The following is a 27,856-nucleotide window of genomic DNA, read 5'->3' on the forward strand; positions in this document are numbered from 1 at the left end:
TCTGGAGCCCTCAGCACAAGAAAGACATGGACCTGTTGGAGCGGGTCCAGAAGAGGGCCACGAAAATGATCAAGGGGCTGGAACACCTCTCCTATGAAGAAAAGCTGAGAGAGTTGGGGTTGTTCAGCCTGGAGAAGAGAAGGCTTTGGGGAGACCTTACTGCAGCCTATCAGTACTTAAAGGGGGCTTCTAAAAAAGGTGGTGGCAAACATTTTAGCAGCCTGTTGTGACAGGACAAGGGGGAATGGCTTTAAGCGAAAGGGGGGTAGATTTAGACTAGATATAGGGAAGGAATTTTTTACGCTGAGGGTAGTGAAACACTGGCCCAGGTTGCCGAGGGAGGTGGTGGATGCCCCATCCCTGGAAACATTCAAGGTCAGGTTGGAGGGGGCTCTGAGCAACCTGATGTAGTTGAAGATGTCCCTGCCCACAGCACGGGGGTTGGACTAGATGACCTTTAAAAGGTCCCTTCCAACCCAAACTATTCTATGATTCTATGAAACAAGGACAAATTTGGGGAGAAAAGAAGTGCAGAGAACTCTTGACAAGAAACATATATTGTAAAGTAACTGTAGACAGAAGTGGAGAAAGACTTTTACAGCTAAAATATATTTCAGTTTCATTATTCTGATGCACAGCACAGTGACAAAGTTGGGTGATGTTCAGGAGGTTGCCTTTCACTGACGTCTGCTTCTTTTAGGATAAAGTCCATGTGATCTCTACAGATCACTTAAAAAATGAAAAGTCCTTTTTTTAGTTGGTGATTGTAATCCAATGTCCAGCCTAACCATTTTCTCCTTCAGTCAACTGGCTTCAGGAATTGTTTGTCCGTTCGTTAATACCTCACTGGTGAAATGCATCTTTTGAGATGGGAGAAATCATCATATTAAAAGTGAAGTGAAGAAGCCGTGTTTGTGTAGGGGTGAATTTTTAAGGATGAGTGACTGATTTAGGTTATGGTATTTATATTTTGTTTTGACTTTTGTGTAAAGCCTTCCAATTTACTACACATTCCATAGGCTGAGGAATAAATACTGAAGCAACATTTTTGATAAAAAATGCAGAGACAAAACTCGATATGAATATTTTTAGCACAAGAGGAAGCAGAATACTGATGATTAAAGGGATATATGTTTAAGGAAAGGAGCTAGGATTTAATTTTGACATGCTTTACTTTGAGTGTAACTATAGTCTTGAAAAAATTTATTTTATCTGTTTGTTGCTTTCATATATTCTGCCTACAGCTGTATTTGTGATATTGTTTTGTGGGAGATATTTTTCTCTCCATAGTTCTCTTTTACTCAGACCTCTTCACTTTCTAGCTGGCAAGTATGTTGTTGGGGGTGGTTTTGTATCTTCTCATGTGATGTGAGGTGTCACTGTGCTAAATACACAGTGTAAATAAAAACATGGTTAAAAGATTTGAAAAATTAGTAGAGGTTCTGAGTACTAGGAGCCCTATTTACTAAACTTTTCCATACCTTAGAGCTTAATAAAAGTTATTTCAAACAGAGCTCTACAATGAACTGTTGTTAAGAGTAATCTAGGCGGTATTCCTGAAGCTGATGTGGATTTATTGTAGACTGTTGGAGAAAAAAGTGCTTACGCACGTATTTAATTTCCAGAAAAAAAATTACCATAATGCCAGTAATGATCCATTAACAGAAGAATGCAATCTGAATGCCCTCAATTAAATATTAAATATTTTTAGGCAGGACTGTTTTTCTAATGTATCATTCACTTTTCTAAGTGTGGCACAATAATTAGATGAGAGCTGTTTTCAAGGTCTGTTGGGAGATGGATTCTAAATATGCTTGACTGTTTGGAACCGAGATTATTTCTTGTTGAAATATGACTATAGGTAACTAACTATGAGTATTTATGTGAGAATTTAAGCAGTACTGTGTATATAATAGAAATCAAGTACTGGGTTTGCATCTGCTCATGTACTACAGAGTGATGAAGTAATCTCGGAAACAAAGGCAAAACTGATTTCGTAATCTTCCAGTTGCGTCTCTGTCTTCCACATGCATTGGCCATGCAAAATCCAGGAAACTCAACCAGCATTTGCAGAATCGAATCATATTTCAATGCCAGTAAGAACTGATGTTGTTAGTCATAGTTTCAGGCTGGATTTTTTTTTTTAAATCCACTCTACAGATTTTATCTAGGTGTTTTTCAGTACATTCTTTATTGCTGGCGTGATTCCGGCAGTTACTGTGATACACTTTTGTAGCTCATGTTAGCTTTTTTATATGCCCACGGGATGGTCTTTGCATGCAAATGAAGAACTCTAATGATCTCTTGCTGTAGAAAAAAATAGCCAAAACAAAAACACCTCTCAGAGAGGAATAGGTTAATTCCTCTGCCTTTTTTGATTTTTAAATGTGAAGATCAGCGAAGATGCTATCTGCAGAAGAGGTAGCTTATAGAAACAGTAATTGTGCCACCTTTGTCTCAGTGTTGTGTTTGTACTTTTTAATGATGAAGGTAGTCTTGGAACATTAACAGCTTTTCCTGAGATGTCAGTTTTTGCTCAGGGTGAAGCCTGATGGGCCTATTTGAATTCATCTTTCCACAGTAAACTTCATAAGCTCTAGATTATTCCTTGTTCTTGTAATTGCCGTGTATTTTCTCCCAGTTTCTTTTAGGGTCAAGATTCTCTTAAATTAATGCTAATTACAGAAAATCTCTTCTGGTCTGGGGGGATTTCAAAGCCCTTTCTTGTTGACTTTTGTTACTAGTGTTTTCCTTTTGGCAACATTTATAGAATATGTTTCCCTCTTTATATGTAGAAATAGGTAAAGGAATAATAGTAATCCTGTGTTTTTGTGAAATGCCCTTCCCATACCCCTTCTTAGACTGTAGTTGCATTTCATCATGAACGGTTTTCAAAGCTGTTGCTTGGTCTTCTGTTTTCCTTAAGTGCAAAGTCATCTCAAGAGCAATATATTTTAATTCCCTAATTATTTTTCTATTTCAGACAATTCAGGAAATTAAAGCTGTTTTGGCAGCACAGTATATTAGATCTGCTATAACCACATTTCATGTGATGTGAGCTGGTCTAAATTCCCTTTTATATTAGATTAGTGATTCTAGTTTAACATATAAGTATTTAGTATGCATTATAGCGTAATATATTTAATTTAATTTGCTTTTATGCCTTACTGTACATTTAATAAAGCAATTATTTAACCATTTACTACCAATGAATTATACTATGATATTGAAATTAATATTGCCTGTAATTCATGAAGATACATTAAGCAAGATGGAAGTATCTTCTTAAAGAAAAAGACACAAGGGCCACATTTAGGCCCTAGTACTGTGGTTATTTTGTCTTTCCTTCCTGAGTTTTGTAAGGAAATTTTTAAAGGAAAATTCAGGAAGTTGGCTTGTAAAACCAACGAAGTGCCCATGGCTTTCTAAGTGTGTTACTGTTCACTTCAGGAGACACTTTTGTATATAATATTTTGCTTCACTTGTGTATAGGTTGAGATTAATAAACTACTTTAAATAGTATGTTCATCAGCATTTGGCCCAGTCTTGTTGCTTTTTTTCAGCGAGTCTTAAGCACACCAGGAGCTTTTACATACCAAGAGTGAAGGCAGATGAAGGTGCTCTCTCAGGCTCTGCAGAACCACAATAAGGTCAACTGGTTGCAGCTGCAAAACAGGTGTCTTGTGTACCACTCACAAAGGCATTAAGATGTTGACTGATGATTTGTAAAAAATCTTACCACCTTCAATAGGCTTAGACTTCTGTTTTCAGTAGCATAAATCATATGGCTTATGTGTCATTAGTATACAGACTAGATGCCACTGAGACAAATATACTAATATTGTGCTTGGTTTTACAGTGGTCTGCATTTTCTGCAGAAGTAATATCTGTAAAATTGTTATAGTAAAAGTCCTGTTTTTTTTCCTCTTTCTTTTCCCTTTGCTACAGTATGGCTATCCAAGTTGACAAATTCAATTTTGAGAGCTTCCCAGAATCCCCTACCGATGGGACACAGTTTGCGAATGCAAAGCAGCTGGAAGAAGAAAGGCAACAAGCAAAAGGTCTGGAGATTAACAGCAAACTGGAGATTTGCTGGAAAATTATATCCTTTCGTAAATACTTGCTTTAAAAATATATAAATAGATGCCCTATGACACATTTTATTTTATAATTCAACTCACTTTATAGCAGTGTTACTGAAAAGTAATTAGAACTATGAAGCTTATCATAATTATAGACTGTTTAAGGTTAATTGTGCTGTATATTATTTAGACGATGCTTGGGTCTTACTATAATGGCTTTTTCTGAGTCATTGAGCCTGCCACAAACCCTGTGTGTTTTCCCCAACTTTTAGGGAACTGAGGAAGTATAGTTAGGATTGATGAGTAGTAGTTTTATAGGGTCAAATTTTTCTATTCTCCCCCACACCGAGTAACTGAATCATGAAGAAATACATGAAGCTGGATTTAGAGAATTTTCATCTATTTAATTAAGTTTGAGCAAATCAGAACATATTAGAATAATTTATTTCCAAGTCCTCTTTACAGATTTAGTAATATATCTAATATTGGGTAGCCTTTCTAAGGCTTGGAAAGGACTTGCGTGATGACTTTATTCATTCTAAACATAAAATCCCCATAATCATTCTAAATGTGGTAAAATATTGCCTTATGATTATTAATAAGAAATTACATTCAGTTTAGAGTTAAAATAAACCAATGGGGTTGCTGCAAATTTCATGATTTCCATAAAAAATCTTGTGCTTGGCTTGTCAAAAATACACTTTTTCATAATTTTAATCAGGGAAACGTTCTGTGCAGCCAACAGCCCCTCAAGCCATGTGTTGATACTCAGCATCTTCCAGGAGATTTATATTTTTCACTCAGATCATCCTCAAATTCACGTGATAATGGGTGGCAGGAAATGAGAGAACAGTGGCAATCAAATCGTGGTTTCTCTTTTTGTACTTTTAATTCTACTTTTATCTAGTGATCTGAAATGATTTTTCATTACTAATTATTAAATTAGCTGCACAGGATTTGTCAAAGGCAACACTTGAGACATAAATGAGATTCCTAGTGCCTGGTTCCATCCAGGCTCCCTAAGCAACATTTCAGAAAGAGTTCCGTTTATGCAAAAATGTTAATATTTAACCAGAACTCACTTAGAAAATTTCTGTCTTATGGAAAGATATAAATATTCTTTGATAGCGTAGCTGAATTCTTACACTGGAATTGAATGCATAGTTGTAATAATTTTGTCAGGGTGTAAAAATACATCCTCATTCATTTCTGTTGCTGAGCAGCATTGTTTACATCCATTCTGTGTTCTGTATTTAAACCTAATTTTGATACCAAAACTATCATGGCTGACATTGAAGTCAGTACCTTAGAAAACCAATAGAACAATGCATGAATTCTCTGTGTTAAATTCAGTGCAAGCATTAGTTTCTGTGTTTTTAAGATTTGTTATGAATGTTCTCTCTGTTCCTACAGCTAAAAGTATTCTGATGAAAGGCAACAAATTGCATGTGTGCACTGTTTTCCAGATTTCACGTCTCAAGTAGAGTCAGTCTTTCTCATCCTTTTATTTCTTACAGCAACATTTAGATGTGAACTAGTAACACAAAATCGCTCCTCTCACTTCTGCTAAGTTTGAGAAACTTCGTTTCTGAGACATCTGTCCTCCCACCAGAGTAATTTGATGCTGGCCGGCAGAGTTTATTTCAGACATACCAACGGACAGACAGAGAGAAATGGATGGATGGCTTAACTGCATAAGCCTTGTTTTCCTTCGGAAGCCAGCCTAAATGCAGCCAAGAGATAAAAAGTATTTGCAAAATACAAAGGGATATAGTTGCTTATATTTCTTACTAGAGAAGGCATTTTTGCAAAAGTCTTTTGAATGGTAAGACCAAGTGATCTCTTTGGTGTCTACCGTCTTTGAACTACTTTGAGCTCTCCAGCTACCCTTTCTCTGCCAAGTATATGCATGAGAGGAGGAATGTGTATTTTAGAGAACACTGTTAGACAATTTTGTTATAAGTAATCTTATTGTTTACAAGGGAAGGGCTGTATTATTTAGCTTGCAATTCCTTAAATTCTTACTGTTTTGGTTGATACCTTATGAAACGGTCACATAAACAAAGGTTTCAAATTTTAAGTGTGTGGATTACATTGACTGCAGTGAAAAGCTTGTTACGTGAAACTCCCGTGAGGGCCAAAAATAGTTCACAAAGGATGAGGATTTCAGGTTGTATGTCTTGAAGAGCACCAGAAGTATTTTCCAGTATGGAAAGTCCATTTTCCATGGCTTTATCCACTGAAATATTCAGAGTTTCAAGTGATGAGATTTTCAGTGCTTTGTTTGTGAAAGTTTTGTGAAACTTAATTGATTTTCATATACTTTTGGAGGGCTGAAGGCAGGAGGTAAAGACAACACAGCATATTATTCAATTCAACATTTGTACATTTTTGATAAAATGAAAATTATTAGGAAAATAGACCTTTTTATGCGAAAGCTTACTGCTGTGTCATTTCCATTAAGAAAAATTCTGGAGTAATGTAATTTAGTGTATCTTTGAGATGATAGGTGTATTGAGATCATTTAAATTAAGAACATGCTGTCTTGTTTTTTAGCATGTTAGATGGCATCTGGTATCAGCTTAACAATTGGATTTTTTTTAACACAGGATTTGAACAGACGGAGCACATGTAGTATTAACGTGGCTAGTATTTTCAAATTATGCTTCTCTTCATATTTTCTAAATATTTTTAAATACCATTTATATTTTCTTCGGGGACCTTCTATGCATTCTGACTTGTGGATCAAGGCATCTGTACTGTGTCCTTTGAAGTTTCTAGAGTGCTGTGTCTGTTGCTGAGTGCTCTAAGGTTTTCATATCTTTACTGATACTTTGTGCCTGACTTCTTCAAAATCTTGAGTTAAGAAATGTCATGTTACCCGTGTGGAAGATGAAGCGTAGGTTAAACTTCTCTCTGTGGTCTTTCCACGCTCTGTGTTAGACCCATCATAGATTATTACTCTTCAGAGTATTCCATTGATTTGTGCCATCTACATTTTGACTTCAGAAATTCAAATATGTTCAGAATTATTTCAGATAATTTGGTCACATTCAAGTGATCCTCCTTTTTAGAATAATAAACAAAGATTTATCAACGTTCAGATGTCGGAAGGGATTTTTCATACAAAGCACGGAAAGTTTTGGCTAGGGGTAGCATCCAGAAGTTAGTTATGCTTCAGTTTTATATCTATTTTAGTTTGTCATAACTCTTGCTGCTGCTTAATGAGCAGTCTTTCTCTGTCCTCTAGCTCTGGGTGCCTCTTGTCACCCTCCTGATGAAGCGAGGTAAGAACATTGCCAGCAGACTTGCTAGTCTAAGTGAGTCTAGCTTTAAACTTGGTGCTTTGCAGGATGGACCCCAAAGCCTGTAGAGCAGTGCAAGAAGGGGGAAGCATGGGCAGGAGAAAGTGATGGGTTAGGACCTCCGGATCTACCCTGAAGTGTGATCGAGAGCCCATGTCAGATGCTGACCTGACCTTGCAAAAGCATGTGGAGGAGGAATTAGAGGTCAGTATGCAGGTGCAGAGCTCTGGTGTTGTCGGGATTTCAGAGACACAGTTGGTAGTTCGCGTGAACAGGGTGCACTGACAGGTGGGTATGGGTTATTTAGGAAGGTTGGGCAGAGATGCTGAAGTGCACAGGGAATTGTTAGGAAATGAGCGGTGGGCCAATTGAAAGCTTTTGGATCAAGAACAGAGAAGTCCAACAGGGTGATGCAGTGTGCATTTGTAACAGACCACCCAATCAAGAAGCAAAGCTGGACGGATTCTTCCTTTAACAACTGGAAGAAGTCTTCCAATTGCGGGTTAGGAGAGTTCTGGAGTACTTTAAGGACACTTTTTGTGTACAGGTGCTGGATGGCTTGATTTGGCATGTGCTGTGTGGGATCTGCTACTTGAAAATAACGAAGATCCAGTTAGAGGGGTGAAGTTTGATGGCAGCCTTGACTACCATCGCCCCGAGACGGTGGAGTTTAATATTCCAAGGAAAGTGAGGAAGGCGAGTAGCAGGAGAATGACTCTGGACTTTAGGAGAGGAGACTTTAGGGAACTGTTAGGCAGGATTGCACAGGAGGCTGCCCTCAGGAGCACAGGGGTCCAGGAGAGCTGATGGCCTCTGAGGGCAACCTTCTCAAAGCCCAAGAGTTGAGCACTCAATAAGGTACATCTGACTCTTCAAGCGAGGCATATCACGAGGTGACTGTAGCAAGTAGCAGCCAGGTAAATTCTGGTTAGGTACTAGGAAAAATCCTTTTCACAATGAGGGTGCTCAAATAGTGGAACAGGTTGTCCAAAAGTGCTGTAAAATTGATGTCTTTGAAGATACTGAAAAATTCTGGTCAAGGCCTTGAGCAGCCTGATGCATTTTCAGTATTTTCCATGCTTTGAGCACAGGGTAGGACAGTGACTCTGGAATTGCCTTTCAATATAAATTATTCTGTGACTTGGGCAGCCACGCGGTGGGCTGGGTCAGAGAATGACTGTTGAAAACTAAACTCCTTTTCCTCACCCTGTCTCCTGCTCTACCCAGGTTTGATTGCAGCCAGAAAAGTTTTCTAATGTACTGTGAAAGAATTGCTCTTTCAGTGAAATGAGACTATAGCATTTTGGAGTAATTTTCTTGAAAATATTCTAAACCTGGCCCTAACAGCCTTTAAAAAATGAAACTTCCAGTGCCACCTTAAATATCATGTTCCATTTTTAACTTTTCTAATAGTTAGACTTTTTTTCTTACTTCAGCATTAATTTCTGTGATTTATATGAAGCCTGTCCTGTTTGCAGTGTTTTCTTACGTTTTTGAAATTTTACTGTGTGCCCCTTCCTCAGTTTTTTGTTTTCTATATTTAAACCTAATTGCCAACATTTTTTCAAAGCACATTTTCTTTCAGTCATATTGCTGATGTTGTTCTGCAGTATAGCTATATTTTTCTCGATATGTGGGATCCAAAGCTGGAAGCAATACTCCAGGTGAGGTTTCTCATAGAATAAAAGCTATACCTTCCATGTTTCAGATATGATGCTTGCTCTGAGAACTGTTCTTGACTTCTTTTGCAGGTGTCCCATGTCTGATTGAGTTTTTTGCATGTGGTCCAGCATAACTGACTGAATAATTATTCCCATCTTCCATTTATAGATTTGTTGATTCCTTCCAGGGTGATACTTGGAACTTTTCTTCACTGAATTTCATCTAAGTGATCTTCATAAGTTCCACTCATTTATTTGTGAACACTGACATCTCTTCCAAATACATAAATTTTATGAATGTTTTTGTATTTCATCATCTAAGTAGCCAATCAGAAGTTTGAAATTATTATGTATTGGACAGAACCTTGAGTCATCTCATTTGATATGCTGTCTGGGCTTGACAGCAAACCACTGATAACTGTTATTGAAATTTACTTTTCTGTGTGCCTATTCAGCTTTTGATGACTTCATCTTGATCATAATTATGGATCTTCGGTTATGAGAATATTGCATGTTGTGGAACTTTAGTACATCAGTAAAGGTTTCCTTAGAAATGCTTTAGTTGGATGGAGCTTTACATTTCCATGCAGCTTCTTAGCATCAACAATTGTTTGTGAAAGTAACTATTATATAAGAACCTCAATAACTGCCTGTAATTAGTTTTAATAATAAAGTACCACAATAATAATCAAGCAGAAAGCTTAAAATATGAGTAAGGCTACTGCTATAAGTAAACTATGATCATTAATCATTTAAATTTGTTTTTCATTAGTATAATTTTTATTTATGAACATTTGCTAATTTGTTTATGATTGTGTGCACGCTTCCACCTGTATTTATTTGCAAAGGAACTGAGAAATATGTTATTGAAAATAAATCTTTTTAGAAGGATGCAAGATGTGGAATGCTGCAGAGAGAAAAAACATGAGTAACTTTACCATTTTAAAAAATCTATTGTCTTTTTAAGCAGTAAGTTTTAGATAACATGCTGTGTTATAATTGTGGGTACTGAGGTATACATTAGACAATCAAGATAGTATAAAAGACCAATGTTTTCCTTGGGGAAATAACTAGCTAATTAACTGTCATTCAGGTTTTCGGTATGAAACAGTTTATATCATATACAATCTGTTGCTAAAGAAACGTGAAATAAAGGTGTCTACTGTGAAAAATTAGGTTTTAGTTTTTATTTTTTTTAAACAACATCTGGTGGTTGTGTGTTCATTGGCTCTGAGGCCTCCATTGAAAGTCATTTGATTGTGGAAATGAACATGTCTTGAACTGCTAAATGTGAACAGTTGCACTGGAAACTGGAAGTCAACTGTTGCAGTCCTGGCTGAGGTATGTGTTGTTAATAACAAAGATTTGAGTGTTGGAAGTGAGACCTGGGTCAACAAAGGCATTTAAGTATCTGACTCCTATGGAAAAGCAGGTTTGTAATCACGGTGAGATTTCAGCAAAATGCTTGGAGGTCAAGTAGATAGATTCTGCAAGGTCAGACTTAACTTTGGCAGTCTGTACTTCCGTTTATCCGTGCAATTTTTTTTGATGAATTTTAAATTCTGGACCTTACACTTTTGTCATCTATCAGGTTCCACTTTGAGCTAAGAATGAAAGGGTATATTGGCACCCCCTGTTCCAACTGCTTTGCTTTCATTGACTTCTAAAGGCTCGTCTTAGAAAATAGGCAAACTCTTGAGTTAAGCTTTTCTCTCTTTTTGCTCTGACATTTTATTACTGCACATTTTGGTTGCTTTTCATCTCCAAGGCAATGAGTTTGCTACAATGTTCAGTTTGTATTTGCACTATAATGAGCAATTTTATATAATTGTGTGATACACAGTCAAGAGACAAAGATCAATGATATGAAATTCAATGCTATTTGTGTCCATTAGGAATGGTTAGACTATACCAACTATACTGAGCTTCTGTGTCAACTTCAGTGATTTTTGTCTTTGAGTCTGCTTGGCAGCAGAGCTTAAGATGGACTAGATACTCTGAGGGCAAGATTTTAGGTACTGGTTGCATGAAGTACTTCTGGGATTTGCTGGCAAGGGAAAGCGTGTTTTCTGAATCGGTTTCTGCAACTTAGGCATTTACATTATGTTTGAGTCTATTTTGCCATACCTATGGGGCAACCTGAATACTGCACTGAATGCCACTGGGACTGCCAGGTCTTCCTGTGGAGTAATCTCAAGACTGCGAGGTTACATTGACTGTAGAATAATTTAGGTTGAAAGGAACCTGTTCAGGTCTGGTATAACTCCCTGCCCTGCAACTTGTGTCCATTGCCCCTCTTTGTATTGCTATGCTCCTCCAAGAAAAGCCTGGCTCCATCTTCTCTATACCCTCCCACTATGATAGACAGCAATAAAATGTCTCCTTAGGCTTTCTTCTCTTCTCAAGACCAACTCTGGTTGTTCTCTCAACTTCTTTTTGTATGTTATGTGCGTCAGCTCTCTAATCATCTTGGAACTTTATCCTGTATTTCAGTGTCTTGAACTGGGGAACCAAAACTGGACACAGGATTTAAGAAGTGTAGGTATGTCATTTTTTTATTAGTTGAGGTATAGCTATGCATACTTTTTTCATCCAATCTAAGAAGCACTTGGCTTCAGAAATAATTTGTAGTTGTGTTGAATTTGAAATTGCAAAATGTATTTTCCTTATGAATACACGGATCTGCTTTGATAGCATTTACCAATGCTAAAGTATGGAGAATCACGTATTTTATAGTCATTTTATAATAGTATCTGAGACATTAAACTTTCCATGGAGCTTTAAGCAGTAAAAAATTGTAATATTCCAGACACCACTGTGAGCCAGTTGTAAGTAAATTACAGTTAAGTTAGTTTAACGTTACAGTTAATGGCATCCACTCTGTACATCCAGTCTGTAAACTTATTTTAAATACTGCCTTTTTATTAGTGTTTTCTCTCACTTATATACCTTACATTAAAGATGTGAGAGAATTATTTATCTGCTATATCTATGAAGTAATCCAAATTATGTAGTCTCTATCCTATAGTTTCGCTTACAGGAATGATTCTGTTGTGCTGGTGTCCTGAGTCTTATTTTTCAGCAGCAATATTTTTCTAAGGTGGTATTCTGCTGCCTTCAGTTTTCCAAACTGAAGTGCTTTTTTTTTAATGGTGGTTATGGCTTTCAGACTCTTTGGGGTTTGTGAATTCTTCATTTGTAGTCCTTTTAGGGAAAAAAAAGCTATTTAAGACATTTTTCAGGGTATAATGAGAATTATTAAAAAAAAATTGCGAGAATGCTATACAATGTATTGATTTTCCTCTTCTATCATCTCCTTGAGCTCTTGAGTCTCAATCACTAATTGTTAGATCTCATTTTAATCTGAGGTTTCAAGACTTTTCTTTTAAATCTCCTGGAGAGCCTCTAAAATTATGTCCTGTGGTAGAAATTAGTTATCTGCAGTACCTGTTAATTTTCTTTTAAATGACACAGATGAGAACATACTTTATCAGTCAGATGATGTGCCTCTCTTTCCAGAGTTCTGCAGAAAAAGAACTGATCACATTTAGGAGCTGTTTATAACAGCTCATATATTCTTCTACTTTTTTAATCTATTTTTGAGCAAGATGGTTCCAGTACTTTTGGAGTTGTTGCTTGAAACCTTGATCAATCTTCCTGGGAGCGTAGCCCTTAATTATTGTGGGACATCACTTCACCTATGGTTGTTTCACTTGAAGATTACAAAGTTGGGAAAGGATTTTTTCCAAGTCTCAGAGAGGATCCCGCCTCTCTCTTGAATTTTGTTTCTGTGTGATGCTCCCGCTCTGGGAAAGCATGAGCTGAGCTGTAAAGACAATAGAAGTTTTGCCAGAATTCCAGTGTAAGTACTCAGACGCTCATAGGCTGTATGTGTGTCCGTGAAGGAGCCGTGCTTGCTCCACCTCCACTTCTTCCTCTCAATCTAGCCAAGATAGGGGCTTCTTGTGCTACAAAATCGTACCAAAGCCAGTGAATGCAGCTTTGGCCAAATACAAGATGGTGCTGACATTTGCGTGTGCTTCAAACCCCTTGGTACTCAGTGCCTTTCTGAAATCAGGGAATTAGAAGAAAGAAATCCAGTGCTCTTCCTGTTACAGATGCATGTTATCTTGGTTGATGCTTCACACATGAAAATAATATTAATTTGTTTAAATGGAAAATACTATCTTTGTGTTACATTGGCTATTGCCTAAGCTTTTATATTAACACTCATGTAACCTGTTTTGAAGCCCTTTAGAAACAGAGATTCTGGTTTTCCCAACAGTTTATTTCAGTGCTTCACTGTCCTTAGAGTAAGAACGTTTCCTAATTTTTCTTGTTTCAGTATGAGCTTGTTACTGAGCTCATGCAGGGGTGAGTAGAAAGGGAAGCTTGCGGGTTATATGCCTGTGCGATTCTGGTATGATGTTTGCTCTTGATAATGGCACTGTCACTGCATTGTCTAACATCCCTGTACCTCTACAGAACTGGCACCGAGACAATCTTCAAAGCTATCCTAGCCCACAATTGTTCCGTTTTGTATTGCCTTATTAAATTTTATCCTTTTTGTTTTCAGATTGCTCTTAATTTGTCATTTTGAATTCTGATCCTGCACCACATTGTTACAGGTTCTGCATTTTTACAGCTTCCAGACTTTTTCCCCCTACTGTTTTACTATGGTTCAGGTACATTTTACCTTTGCATCTTCATATTTATCACTCCTCAGTGGAATTAAATCTTTATATTCTGACAATATCAACTACTCTAATTATTATTGTTAGCCAATTCATGGGTTAATAAACCAAATATGTAACATTAACCTTTAATGAATCTCTAGCTGGCAATTTTTTGCAATTGTTTGCAATAATAAAAGTTGTACATACTACGTGCTTTTTTTTCTCTCTGAGACAAAATTTTCCTTAATTCCAATTTACCCTTCCTTGAAGCGTGAAGGGGAAGCAAGTGTGGAAGGCGTTCTTAATCAACTGGTCCTGGAGCATCTACAGTTGGCTCCTCTCCAGTGGGGTGAGTAATGTCAAAATCTATTGATGATCTTTTTAGAGGATATGCTGGCTTGTAATTTTTAGCAGCATGAGAATGATAATGTTTTCATTTACTGGTAGTGTATGATACAGAAGAATTTGCTAGGAATTTTATTTTCCTTTAGATATTTTACTTAGCTGAAGATAAATGTAAAATTGATATCTATTTTAAGTATCGCTGTTCAGTGATAGTGAATATAAAACCTGAGTACGCACTTTTTCCTGTAATTTGCAGTCGTAGTTGTGTTGTATGAGAAGTGGCTGCTACTTAATTTTCCTTTTGCCTGACTGTGTTTTTAAAGTAATTTCTCTAAAATATTTTCATATGAAATTGTGATATACTTTGTGGTATATTTCTTACCATGATCTAGACATTTGCATTACTAACTTTTTAGGTACAGAAAAAGTTGTTACTCTGTGTAGTGAGGAAGAATAATTTCTCTTAATTTTGCATTTAGAATTATGTTCCAACAATGAAATATTGAATTAATTTAATTTTGAAGAGTCATAATAATGTGACTTCTGTCTGAGGTTCTTAATAAGGCTTGTTCAGAGGCTTTGGAACATGGGATGTTTTATCCCCAACACTTCTATGTCAGTTACAAGTTTCAGAAAAAGTCCCCGGTTCATCAGAAAATTGTTTTCAAAGCTTTTGCTTGTAAAGCAAATTTAAGTCTATACTCCTTGTTTTAATTAATTAATTTGATGACCTAGAGAGGACCAATTTTAAGGAACAATGATCCATCACTGTTGTCTGCGTTAACTATTAAAACTCAAATGACCCCCAACTCTAGTATTTGTGTACTCTTTTAAATGCTTATGTTTTTTCAAGCATGTGGAGCATCCTCAACCCGTATATTAAAACTTGTAAGTACTTTGTTTATAGATTAGAAGATTAAAACTGGTAATGGTTTAAAGTTGTTTGTTATAAACATGTTGAACTTCAACCATAAACATCTGTCTCTGAAATCATGCTTATCTGGCCTCTGTTCTTCAGAGGATTCAAGGATTTGGTGGCACTTGCTTGTGTGACTGGCTTTGGCTATGATTGCCCTGGTCCTCATCAGTAAAATGAGTGGTTTGTGTCAAATGGGTGTTGTGAGCTCAGACAGGTCACTTGAGAGTCATCTTAGTTCTGCGGAGTGCCATTGACCTTCAACACATTTGTAACCTGGGCTCTGTATTTGGAAATTTTCCCTTGGCACTTTTGCATGGGAGGTTGCCTTAAGGATGAAAACCGTAGTCGTCGTCTTTTCATATTTTCTTGGTTTTCTTCTTTTAATTTTCTTTTCATGCCAAATTCCACTGTTTTCTTAGTAAAAGAGGCTTTTAGAATCATAGGATTGTACCTGGTATTCCTGTCTAAATGGTGATATTCATAGGTACTTTGATGCACTAGTTGGAAAATATGAACGTAGTGTTGATTTACCTTAAAATGTGATTGCCTGTGGAGTTGGTAATTTCTCAGGTAGTTGCTTAATTCAGTTAAAGAATCCCGGTTACTTTAGTTTTCAGAATGTATGAACACCAGACAAAACTCTGTGATATTCTCTGCCTCATAACTGCAAAATCTTTTGCAGTCCAATTTCTTGGCTGATTATGGCCTACTTGTTAATTTTCTGCATTAAATAAAGCAGGGAAAGGGAGATCTTGTGGGATCTCAGATACCTGGTTTGCCACAACTTATATATGATATGTCCTTTTTGAAAGTTCTGGTGGCAGAAAATAGTGGTTTTGCAGAAGTCTACTTTATTTTTATGTCTAAGATTTTCTCAATCTGAAATTACTATTGCATATATTATCTATTTTGTACAAGACAAAAAATATGTCCATGTAGAAGCTGTAGCTCACTGCAGAGATAATTGGAAAGGACATTTTGATTAAATGCCTGATTTTACTTGAAAACAAAAGCAAGAAATGAAAATTAAGAACAATGGAGAAATTTTCATTTCTTTTAACTAACCATAACCTCAAATAGTCAGCAGTTAAATCTTTGCTAGCTGGTTTCACAATGTTGTAGCCGGGTAGCCCTAGTCATCATGAGGAAAGCTACTATGGTCCCTTTGGAAAGTGTACCATGGCAATACAGGCTAATTTTGGTTTTATTAATATGCGAGATGGAGGAGGAATTAAAAGATTGGTTTTTTCAGTTTGGTACGTGGGAGTAATAAGGAGTTGTTGGAATGTCTGGACAATCAAGAGAGAGAGAGTGTGTGTGTGTGTGTGTGTGTGTGTGTGTCTCTACACACGTATTTAGACAATGTGAAATGTTGTGGCACGGAGTTTAAATTGTCTTTCAATGCTAGAATATATTTCCTATTCAACACTTACAGGCATGGTAAAGTGTTACGCGTTTTAAATCATCTAAGATGTAATGCGAGTTCCATTTTCCCTGTAGTTTTTTTCTTGATATTTTGAAGTGATTGACCTTAACTATCTCGTAAGGATCAGCCCTCTTAGTGGTAGTGGTCTGTACTGAGTACCAATAATGAGATGAACTTATGCAAGCTATCTTAAAAATTCTTTGACCATTAACATTTCTATTAAAAGAGAACTATAATCTTAATATATATAATTAATAAGGCAATAGTCTACAGATATTATTTTCTTGTCCTGCCTCGTCCAGTATATTGATGTCATTGATAAGAAGTTACTTTGAAAATACTGTAATATGATAGTGTCAGATTTTTTTTCCTCTTAATTGTATAACGCTATTTGTAGTCACAGCCTTGCTTTGCTTTTCTGTATGTTAAGAATAACTTGTATTTTAATGTGAACCCTTTTATACTAGCCATCATTGTAACATAATCTTTGCATATATTGGCTGAAAATTTTGCCTTAGTGTTATGCAATAAAATTGATTCTATGATTTTTCAAGGCTTTTGCTGTATTGATGGTTACATTGAAGGGTTTACTTTATTATAAGTGCTCACATTGAAACATGAATGAATATTTAACATGGTTTTGATTAAAAAAATGACTGGCTCTTGTTCAAATTTATAAAGGCTGGACTTCAAAATTCCTTTTAAATTTGGCATATTTAATTCATATTACAGTTAATATTACATTTCTAAAATTATAAAAGGATATTGAAATAATTTTTCATGTAAAGTTGACAATCCTGTTTTTTTTTTCCACTAAATGGGCAAAGAGTAGAAATAAAACTTAGTGGCATTGAAGTTTTGGTCTGAGGGTTAGAAATCAGCTCTGAAGGTTGTCAGGTAGAGGAAGAAAGTGACTTTTATTGAACCGTGTTGGTTGTGATTTCATATAATTAAATGACTGGGGAAGGGAAAAGTATTTAAAACATGAGGAGTCATCAAAAAGAAAATACGTCAAAGGCTAAAGTGAGAGTAAAGGCTAGAGTGACAGTTCTTAATATGTTGTTAAAATTGGTTTTAAGATTTAGGACATCTCTGTAAAATTAAGTTGTCTATTAGGGAGGTTAGTAAATCACATGTAATTGAAAAACATAATCTTGTTCAACACCAGCAAATTCAACGTTCTTCAAAATTTATGACATATTTTCTTTTTACTGCTGGGCAACAAACCAAATGTAGGAATAGATGTGGCTTTAAGGTGAATATATTAATATCATCAAATCAAGGAAACATAGCCTGCAAAATTTAATGAGGAGAACCAAGCCTCTCTAAAGACATATGTCGTGCAAGTTCTGTGGTTAGATTTGAAAATGATCAGATGGAAGCATTTGTAGTTGCTGGCTATGCGATATTTTTTTCAATCTTTATTTGATTTATGTTGCTAAGTTTTGCAAGCAGGCAAAATTCTGAGACCAAACACTGATCAGTTTGATGGTACTCTTCTGCATTTCATAGCAAAATTATCATAGGTACAAATGCTATGCACAAAATGTTGTTATTGAACTTGAAATAGACTGCTTTTGAAATAGACTGTTGATTGAACCTGGAATGGGCTGGACTCAGGATATTCCTGCATTCAAATGAGAAGTACCTCTTAAGTGAGAGGTTCCCAACACTTTACATGCTGTATGCAAATTTCGCAACAGAAACTTATTATAAATTCTCCTACATAAAGTAAAATAAACTTAAACTTCCTTCACTGCCTGCAACCACAAGGTAAAGACATCTTTTCCTGATGATGCTCATGTTTATAAGAGTGAAGATTTATTAGAGAAATTTGATTTAGGGATTTAGAACTGTAGACAAATCTAAACGTGCTAAATGTTTTAATGTATCGGGCAAATACCTAGCTTTTCCTTCTCTGTAGAAACTAACTGAATAACTGAAAACTAATGATTATACATGAACCGTAAAGAAGGTATTTACATTAATATTCTAAGAACCATATAATGGTAAAGCTTCACCATGGGCAAAGTCCAGAAATAGCTTTTTGTTTTCATCCATTCTTCAATTTCATTCACTCATTTCATTCATTCTTCACTTCTTCCTTCATTATAAACATGAATTTCAAGACAGTTTATAACATTTAAATTAATCATGGATACCTTTTCATAATGCAGTACGTTTCATTTGCTAGTATGTGACTGAAGGGAAAACTAACAATAGTGTTGCTGAATGCTCTCCAGATCATAATTAAGAAAAGTTATAGTTAGTAACCAAAGTCTTAATTGTTTACTTATAGGTAGAGAATGCTACACGTTTTGTTGTGGGTTCACAATAAATTGTGTGTCTACCTGCATCATGTAGGTGTATTGTACTTAGAGAAAACTAAAAAACTCAAAATTGAAGGGTGGTTTTAAATTGTGCCTCACAGGTAGTTGGAATGAATAGGAGAGGTAGATTTAAAAGTATTTTGAAGTGTTTTATGAGCATGTGGTTTATGACAGCTTATTTGGAAGTTCTGCTGGTTAAGTTTCACAAAACATCTTATGGAAGCATTGCTTTTAAAATAAATTATCGTAATAATTCATTGTATGTTTTAGAGAGCACCAAATCAGAATCAATTTTCACAGCTTATATATTTCATGGGTCTTAAAATTAATTACTGAAACTACTCACCCATTTTATTTTGCATTTTCCAGTCTGACCTTAGACCATAATTAAATCTTTCTTTCCACAATTTATGTGATTAACTCTTAGGGATTGCAGCAGTGTCAAATCGCCACATCCTGAATACAGAGGAAAATATTTTAAAGTATCTGTCAGTGCATAGATGAGGAAACGATACATCTCTAAGCCTGTGTTTTGGATGCCATCATGACACCCTGACAGTTTGTTGTCCCCAAGGACCTAGTTAAAAAGAGCCGGATCTCTGCAGGCATGATCATTGTTAACAGTTTTGCTTTAGTCGGGGCAGTCCTACAATATTGCTCTTCCCCTATATTTGAAATTCCAAGTCTGTCTTGGATGTTTGTTCAAAGAATAGTTTTAATGGGGAACTGTAAGGAAGTGGTTTTACTTTCTCTTTTAATAAACAACCCCCTCGTAGGCCCCCCACAGGAACATGTAGATTATGTAGATATAAGCTTGGAAATATGGAGAGATCAGGAGGGTATATGAAGGTCTGCCCTTCAAAGAAATTATGAATGTTATTCTCTTCATTCCTTAAACTGAAATGTTCTTTAATTACTTCTATTTTAGAATTACAGTAGACTGGCCATTATCATCACAGTCTGATTTATAGGAAGACCGAAATTGAGAAACAATCTGGTGGTGAATGGATTTTACTACGTAACCAACCTTTCTCATCCATTTAGAAAAATCTTCAGGTTTTTCATTTTTATTTTTAAGATGCAAGAGAGGTGGGAACACTTTCATATCTTAACAGCTTGTGTGCGGGCTGTTTTGGAGGATATTTTGGCAATGTCAAACAAGCAACATGCTTTAGTTACTGGAAAGTGTTAAGGGACTGGGGTAGTACATTGAAAAAATGGACTAACTTGATAAAACTAGGGCATCTGGCACATGAATAATGTTCTCGCATGTCAAAACATGCTATTGTGTCATATGTTTTGAATCAGCTGTTGTTTCTAATTCCTACCGAAGCCTTAGTTACTCTAAACTGAGAGGAAAAGCTTGTAGAGAAAGGGTTTCAGACATAACTGGACGAGTAATGATTTCAAAGAAAAGATGCTAAGGCTAAAGAGATTTACCTAAGGTGAAAATAAATTAACAAAACTTCTTATGTAAAGACAGATAGCTTGAGACAGGTTGGGTGGAGTGCCAGTGGTTACTTCATCTCAGATTTCTGAAAGAACTGGCAGCTGAAGCTGCAGGTCCAGCATTTCTAACAACGCAGTGAGAAGGGGCAGGAAGGAAAATGGAGTAATAAATACTAACGGAGTTGTCTAAGTATTAGTCTAGGACCAATTTCACCAGCGTGAATCATTAGTGATTTTTGCTTAAAAAAAAAAAAGGAAAGCAGATAGGAGGAGGAGGAATAAACTGATGAAATATGCTGATGGCTCAAAGGTAAGCACCACTATCTCTCCAAAAAGAGATCAGGCTACTATGTAGAATCATAGAATCATAGAATGGTTTGGGTCATATGGGACCTCTAAAGGTCATCTAATCCAACCCCCCTGCCATGGGCAGGGACATCTTCCACTAGATCAGGTTGCTCAAACTCCCGTCCAACCTGACCTTGAACACCTCCAATGCCAGGGCATCCACAGCTTCTGTGGGCAACCTGTTCCACTGTCTCACCACCCTCATTGTAAAGAATTTCTTCCTTATGTCTGATCTCAACCTACCCTATTTCAGTTTAAAACCCTTACCCCTTGTCCTGTCACTACAGGCCTTGGTAAAAAATCTCTCTGTATTTCTTACAATCTTTCGATAATCTCAAAAACCAAAGTACCATAAATGAAATGGCTGAAACGTAGTCCAGAGAAGAAAGTTATCTGTTGTGAGACTAGTAACGCAGAAATCTGCTAGAAGTTCAGCTGTCTGAAGTGATTGGAAAGGATTTAAGGGTTACTCTGAGCTACTGGTGTAATTCAGCTATGAAGAAAGGTGTATGTGATATTTGTAGAAGCCTCTAATGAAACCTCACATGGGAAACTTCTGTAAGAAGAGCTCAAATCAAACCAGAATAGGAAAAAGTAAAGTTTTGGAGGAGATCAAGGAATGAAGACTTATTGTTGGTTTTATGCTATGGAGATACTACACTGAGTAAAATTAGATCAGTTCTCAAAAGTTGAGTAAATCTGACAGGTGAGTTCTGTGTTCACTACTTAGATGTCTAATGCGGTCTTGCTTGCTTTGAACTGCATTTTTTCTGAGACCGATTTCTCTAATTTAGCAAAATCAAGAGCTGAATCCATCGGAGGATGAGGTCTCAAAGAGGGAAAAAAACTGCTGAAGTAGGGCAACTTTTGGCATTAGAGCATACTGAATAGAAATTATCTGTTAATAAATGCAGTCTAGATTTTTTCAAGACTATTAAGGTTTCCAACACAATGTTACAGGAGAAATACCGGCAGAGAAGAAAGTACCAAATAATGGTGTTTAATCGGATATGAAAAGGAGAAAAAGAAACAGGACATTGTGGTAGCGGGAAAATTAACTCATTCAAACTTGATTCAGGCACATGTGTCTAATACATTTTGTTATGTTGACTAAGTGAGTGACTTTGTTTTCAATATTTCATTTACAAAACCACTGTATTGTTAAAGCAAAAATAAAAAAAGAGCTATGCATAGTTTACTTCTTTATAGGAATATTGCTTACGACATTTCAGTTAAGCCATAACAGGTGATTGAGAAACACCATAACGATGATAAATTGTTACACAGTTACGCAAGATACTTAATTTTCTAGGTATTGTTAGAAGTAAATTGAATAATAGATTAATTGAACATCCAAATTAAAAAATGAAAAGCTATCGAAATAATTATGAAAATGGGTTACACTTTCAAAAAGAGGTGTGAAGATAATTGTAAGGAAAAAGATTGAAAAGACAAAAGAAGCTGTCTTGTAAAGCAGTTGGGGAAAAGTATCACTGGATCTGCAGAGAAATAGATTTCTATTTGATGGACACAGAAGATACCATTTGAATAAAAATTTAGAAAAATATGATTCAGCTTGAGGACAATTAAAAAAAGAAAAAAGGAAAAAAGATCAGAAGATGTATGTATTAACAAGAGAGGCAAGAAAGGTGCTTTGATCAGGCAGGATTTTAATTACCCAGCAATTAAACGAATTGTACAGTTAAGTGTGTAGAGAATGAGAAATGGAAAATATGCTAATTGTAGTGGAGGAATATTCTGAATAGCCTGTGTAGGACAGGTTCAACGTGTAATTGGTTTCGGGCAGTAAGCAAGAAGGGAGGCCTTATTCCAGAACGCATACGCTGAGCTTTCCTTATCTGGCTTCTGACATTTTCAGTTTTTGTTTTATTTCACTTGAAAAAATAATACATATGCTTGGAACTGAATGCCATGAATGTTGTAAATGAAAGCAGTCTTTTTACTGACTACATTGTACTTTGGATCAGACTATTTTTTACTAATAAAGTGTGTCATTTGACTGGACTATTACATCTTCTCAGTAGAAGTGCAAATGTACTCTGTTGTAGTTTGAAGTTTTTACTTAATCAAGTCAAATGGAAAGTTTTCCTTTCATTTTTGTATTTTACTAAACGCAAAATTTTCCAAGTATTTGCACGTGTTCTCTCTCCACCCCCACGTGTTTTGACTCATCGGTTAAGGCCAGCGTGACCTATGATCAGTAGAAGTTCTCCGGCAAACAGACGTTTTAAGGGGAGGGAAGTTGGTTTAATTTTCAGTGTTCATTCTGAAGTAGTCCTTTATTTCATCAAGGAAGCAGAAGTGAATTAATGACTGTGAAGAACATAAATCCTCCTCAGTAAGCCTTGTAATACTGAAATTAATAGCTTCCAACTGTCAAAACCTCAGCAGTATGAGCACAGACCAGAACAGACAGATTTGTGTGAGGAAATATAAGCTTTGACTGAAGTCCTCTCTCTTTCATGTTCTCTCCTATTCTTCTTTTTAGTCTCCCTCTCTCAAAATTGGCAGCTAATTGTCTATTTTTTAGCATATGAGATTTTTTTTGCCATCTTATTTTTCTTAATTTTGTGATTTTTCTTAGCCTGTTCCTTCTCCCCATTGTATCTTTGGTAAAACAATGTCAGAACTTGACTTGATTTTACTTTTGTTTTTATTTTGCATCCCAGACCTTTGTATTAAGCAATCGTAAAATATTTTTTGAAAAGCCAGGTTGTACAGTTTTAGGCCAGAAAGAAGTTAATTTCATTTGATTGACTCGAATCATTAATTGATTTGATTTTACAAAAGAAGCCAGTCAAACAGAAAATCTTTCCTGAGCTGTGATTCTGTGTGCTCATTGATACTGTATATTCAGTAGTGAACTTAGACTTTTAAGTTTAGTATCTGTTTCCTCATTAAGCAGAAATTCAGGCTCACTTTAATAACATTTCTGATTACCTATGGATACATTAGAAAAAGTTAAAGAAGGAGAAGGGCTATTTTTTTGTGCATCTTAGGATATTGTCATGGTTTAACCTCAGCTGGCAACTGAGCACCACACAGCTGCTCGCTCACTCTCCCCCCACCACCCTGGTGGGAATCGGAAGAGTAAAAGTGAGAAAACTCATGGGTTGAGATAAGAACAGTTTAATAATTGAAATAAAATAAAATAAACTACTACTAGTAGTAGTAGTAATAATAATAATAATGATAAAAATATACAAAGCAGGTGATGCATGATGCAGTTGCTCACCACCTGCCGACCAATGCCCAGCCAGTCCCCAAGCAGCGGTCGCTGCCCGCTGGCCAGCTCCCCCCAGTTTATAAACTGAATATGACGTCACACGGTATGGAATAGCCCTTTGGCCAGTTTGGGTCAGCTGTCCTGGCTGTGCCCCCTCCCAGCTTCTCGCTGGCAGGGCACGAGAAGCTGAAAAGTCCTTGACTAGTGTAAGCACTGCTTAGCAGCAACTAAAACATCAGTATGTTAGCACATTATTCTCCTACTAAATCCAAAACACAGCACCGTACCAGCTACTGGGAAGAAAATTAACTCTGTCCCAGCCGAAACGAGGACAGATATGAAAGAGGAGCTGAGCAAATGTTTTCTGTAGGATGGCTTTGTACAAAAGGGCTTTCATCAAAAGATGCTCAAGTTCTTTTCTGTTACTCATTACATTTTGTATAGTATCATATAAAGTTGTGGCTCAATAATATCAGATGTGTACAGAGCTGTTACAGAACCTTTATATCAAGGCCAGACACAAGAGATGAAATAAGGAAGAATCTTAATTAAAAATGTTATTAGTATATAGAAAGGGTAAAATGTCTCAGCAGTGTCTGGAATGACACAGAGAGAAATAATTGGTTGCCTCATGTGAAAACTTCAGGAAAGAAAAAAAGGCAGCAGCAGCAATCCTCAATAATTAAAAGAAGTGTTAAGGGATTACTACATTTCTGTGCTTTGATAAACAGTCAACTGTCAGTTATCTGAGTGAATGATGGGGTTGAGTTGTTCAAACTAAAGGAAAAGCCCAGGTATTATAAGTGTTGGAGACCATAAATCAGAAACTTCAGAGCAGAAATGGGTGCCACCAGCCCCAAATGGTTCTGATTGGAAGTCTTCCCACAGCGCTCCCAGCTGTGGGAGCATTTAGTAAATTTGTTTTAGTGGGACGTGAAGGCTCAGAGTTGGTTATATGCTGCACCCAAGCTCCAGACTCCAGCTGGAGCACTGCTGAAAGGGGGGATCAGCAGCTCAGATCTGGCAGGGCTTCTTGGCTTGGGCTTTGCCGTACTTGTAGCTGTTGTGGTTTAACCCCAGTCAGCAACTGAGCACCACGCAGCCGCTCGCTCACCCTCCCCGCCCCGGTGGAATGGGGGAGAGAATCAGAAGGGCAAAAGTGAGAAAACTTGTGGGTTGAGATAAAGACAGTTTAATACTTGAAATAAAATAGCAACAACAACAACAACAATAATAGATATAATGGAAAGAAAAAAATTGAGGGGGGTCAGGTGAGGGGGAACAAGACCTAGGAAGGAAAGGAAAAAAAAACAAACAAAGAGGTGACACAGTCGCTCACCACCCGCCAACTGATGCCCAGCCAGTTCCTGAGCAGCGATCGCTGCCCCTCAGCCAACTCCCCCCAGCTTATATACTGAGCATGACGTCACATGGTATGGAATATCCTTTTGGCCAGTTTGGGTCAGCTGTCCTGGCTGTGCCCCCTCCCAGCTTCTTGTGCACCTCTTTGCTGGCAGAGCATGGGAAGCTGAAAAGTCCTTGACTTAGTGTAAACACTGCTAAGCAACAACTAAAACATCGGTGTGTTATCACATTACTCTCATCCTAAATCCAAAACACAGCACTGTACCAGCTGCTAGGAGAAAATTAACTCTATCCCAGCCGAAACCAGGATAGTAGCTCAGACCAGTAGACTGGGTAAAACATGTCTTTGCACCTATACGTTAGACCACTTTGATTCAAAGCCCTTGTTTCAAATGAGATATATTTGTCGCTCACTCATTCTGCCCAGAAATTTAGGCCCATGCATAAACTCTGTGAAATGGAAGCAGACCCCACGGGGACAGGTGTCCACACTGTGCTGCCTAGTGGGTTCCTTCATGGCATTTAACTCCCAGTAACTGCATCACCTCCTTACTATCACAGTGCTTCCCATATATGCTTCACTTCCAGAAAGAAAACATGCAGGTTTCTCTCACTGATGAAATTGCCAAATAGTGGTAGTGAATCAAAGAAAATGAAAAATGAGTGAGAAACGTAATCTAAGTTTTGAGGTTTGGATGAAAATACGGTCAGTAAACAGCTGTCAGTTGGAGTGAACATCCTGAACTTTGCCTGTTAAAGAGGCAAAATGACCTCTTCTGGTTTCCTAGCGACTATAATTTTGTATAACTTGCTGGAGCAACCAGTGAGTTTCTGAACATCTGTTCCTAATGAAAGTATTAATCAGCAGCGTGCTCACTATTCGCTATTTATGAACTATTTTTCTTAAACAGGCTGTATTTGAAGGAAATTATTTCCGTTTATGGGTACTTAATAGATAGTGATTTGTATTGTCGGCATATTGTTTTAAATTAATCTCATAACATGAAAGATACATCTTTATGTTATTTAATTCAGAAGTTGATTACAGAAGGTGTCTCAATATAATTTTGTTTGGAGAGCCTTTTGTAAACTTACTGAGCTCCATCTGAGAACCTTGCTGTGAATAGGAATTTCAAGATTAAATTTATTTGTGACTCATTTCCAACCCTTTTGTTCTCATGTCAATATTGTTCTTTAGTTTAAATAGCTTTTCTCAGTCTCTGATGTTTGCCTTTTTTTACTCTCGCCCTTTCTTTTGTGCATTTCGAGACAGCAGTCAGGACTAGCTCTCCTAGTCTCCTTGACAGCATAGTGGGGTTTTTTTATTGCCCACCCCACAATTATCTCAGTAGCCTCTGCCTGCGTGCGTTGTGAAGTTTTTTTTTCCTCTTAGATCTGGATTACAAGATTAGACCTTCAGTAGGATCATTCCTGACACAGATCCTTAATGATCTCTACCTTAATAAAGTAAATCTGTGCTTTCAATTTCAAGACTATCTATTGTCCTCTATTAATCACCAAAATTATAGTGAACATTTAGTATTTCACAGAACATGATGTAGGCTATTGAAACCAACATTGCCTCTCTCACAAACGTTAGTCTGAAACTGGAATGATGGAGTAAATCCATCATCAGGTTATTAAACCTTCTGGCTCATTTCAAAGTTTATGTATTAAGACCAGTGTGAATTTTGTTGGTATCTGGCTACAACACAGTGGTTAGCAAGTTGCTGCTGTCTTTCTAGTGTAGCAGGATCTTTAATGTTTAAGGCGGATAATAATGTAATCACTCTGAGTAAATACAAAATAATTAAACCACCAAAACTTTCAGAAGTTAATTTTGATTACATTTCAAGTTTCAGCTACTCAACACCATGACCAACAGTGTAGTAAAGCAGTATCAGGCCTTATTTCTGTCAGAGATTAATATCATATTGTGAAGATGCATCTATAATATTGCAAATGGAGTACAGTTTGTCCATTGATGTGAAATTCCTCTGCTGTTAGTTTTTTTCATCACTTAAAGTCTTTCTTAGCAAACAGCAAGGAAGATGCTCCACATAACTTTGGGAGTCATTTCTCCGAACAGCTGGAATGTTGTATTTGCCACGTCTGTGATATTCCCCTGGCTGTGCTGATGATGTTGCTATAGAAGATATTTTCTGAAGAAAAGGCTCCTTCCTGCTGTCATTTGCCCTGATGCTCAGAAAACCGTCCATTTGTGGCTGTGAACCCTGCACCTGGGTGGCTGTCTAGGAAGAATTGGGTTTGATGCCTGCAGCTTGATCACTAAATGGTCAGATATATAACAGCCTTTTTTCCTATTATCTAGGCTTGTATTCTGAGTGACAAAGTGACATTTGTCTATCCAGGTGACTTGTATTGTCCTTATGAATGTAGAATCAAAGATGTGTTTCTTGTAGTGTCCGTTGGTGTTGCTAGCCGGAAATTCAATAATTGTTAGGAAACCCAGATATACAGATGAATTTCAAGTATAGGTTAGTTTTCATTAGGCAATAATTACGTTTTTTGCCACATGCACGTGCAAAATCTTGGAAATCAAAATGTATGGGGTGTCCATGCCCAGGTGTTGCCTCTGTGAGGAGAGGCTGGGGCTGCCCTGTGCTGGACACAGCTGGTTCTAGCCGGCTCCAACCGACCCACCACAGCGCACAGCTGAGCCCCTCAGCCAAGATGTTGGAG

The 27,856-nt window shown here is 36.9% G+C and overlaps 1 protein-coding gene across 1 annotated transcript in view; it reads left to right on the forward strand.

The window, feature by feature from the left end:
• LOC103914317 (trafficking protein particle complex subunit 9-like) overlaps positions 1-27,856 on the forward strand; it is a gene marked incomplete at its 5' end in the record, with an annotated part of 462,978 nt that overhangs the window by 183,599 nt on the left and 251,523 nt on the right. The window contains 2 exons of the mRNA XM_009320933.1: positions 3,949-4,102; positions 13,983-14,073. Coding sequence (XP_009319208.1) covers positions 3,949-4,102; positions 13,983-14,073 — 245 coding nt within the window. The remainder of the gene's footprint in view (positions 1-3,948; positions 4,103-13,982; positions 14,074-27,856) is intronic.

This window comes from Pygoscelis adeliae, unplaced genomic scaffold, assembly GCF_000699105.1.
Source record: "Pygoscelis adeliae isolate BGI_AS28 unplaced genomic scaffold, ASM69910v1 Scaffold342, whole genome shotgun sequence".
In the NCBI taxonomy this organism is placed as follows: domain Eukaryota; kingdom Metazoa; phylum Chordata; class Aves; order Sphenisciformes; family Spheniscidae; genus Pygoscelis; species Pygoscelis adeliae.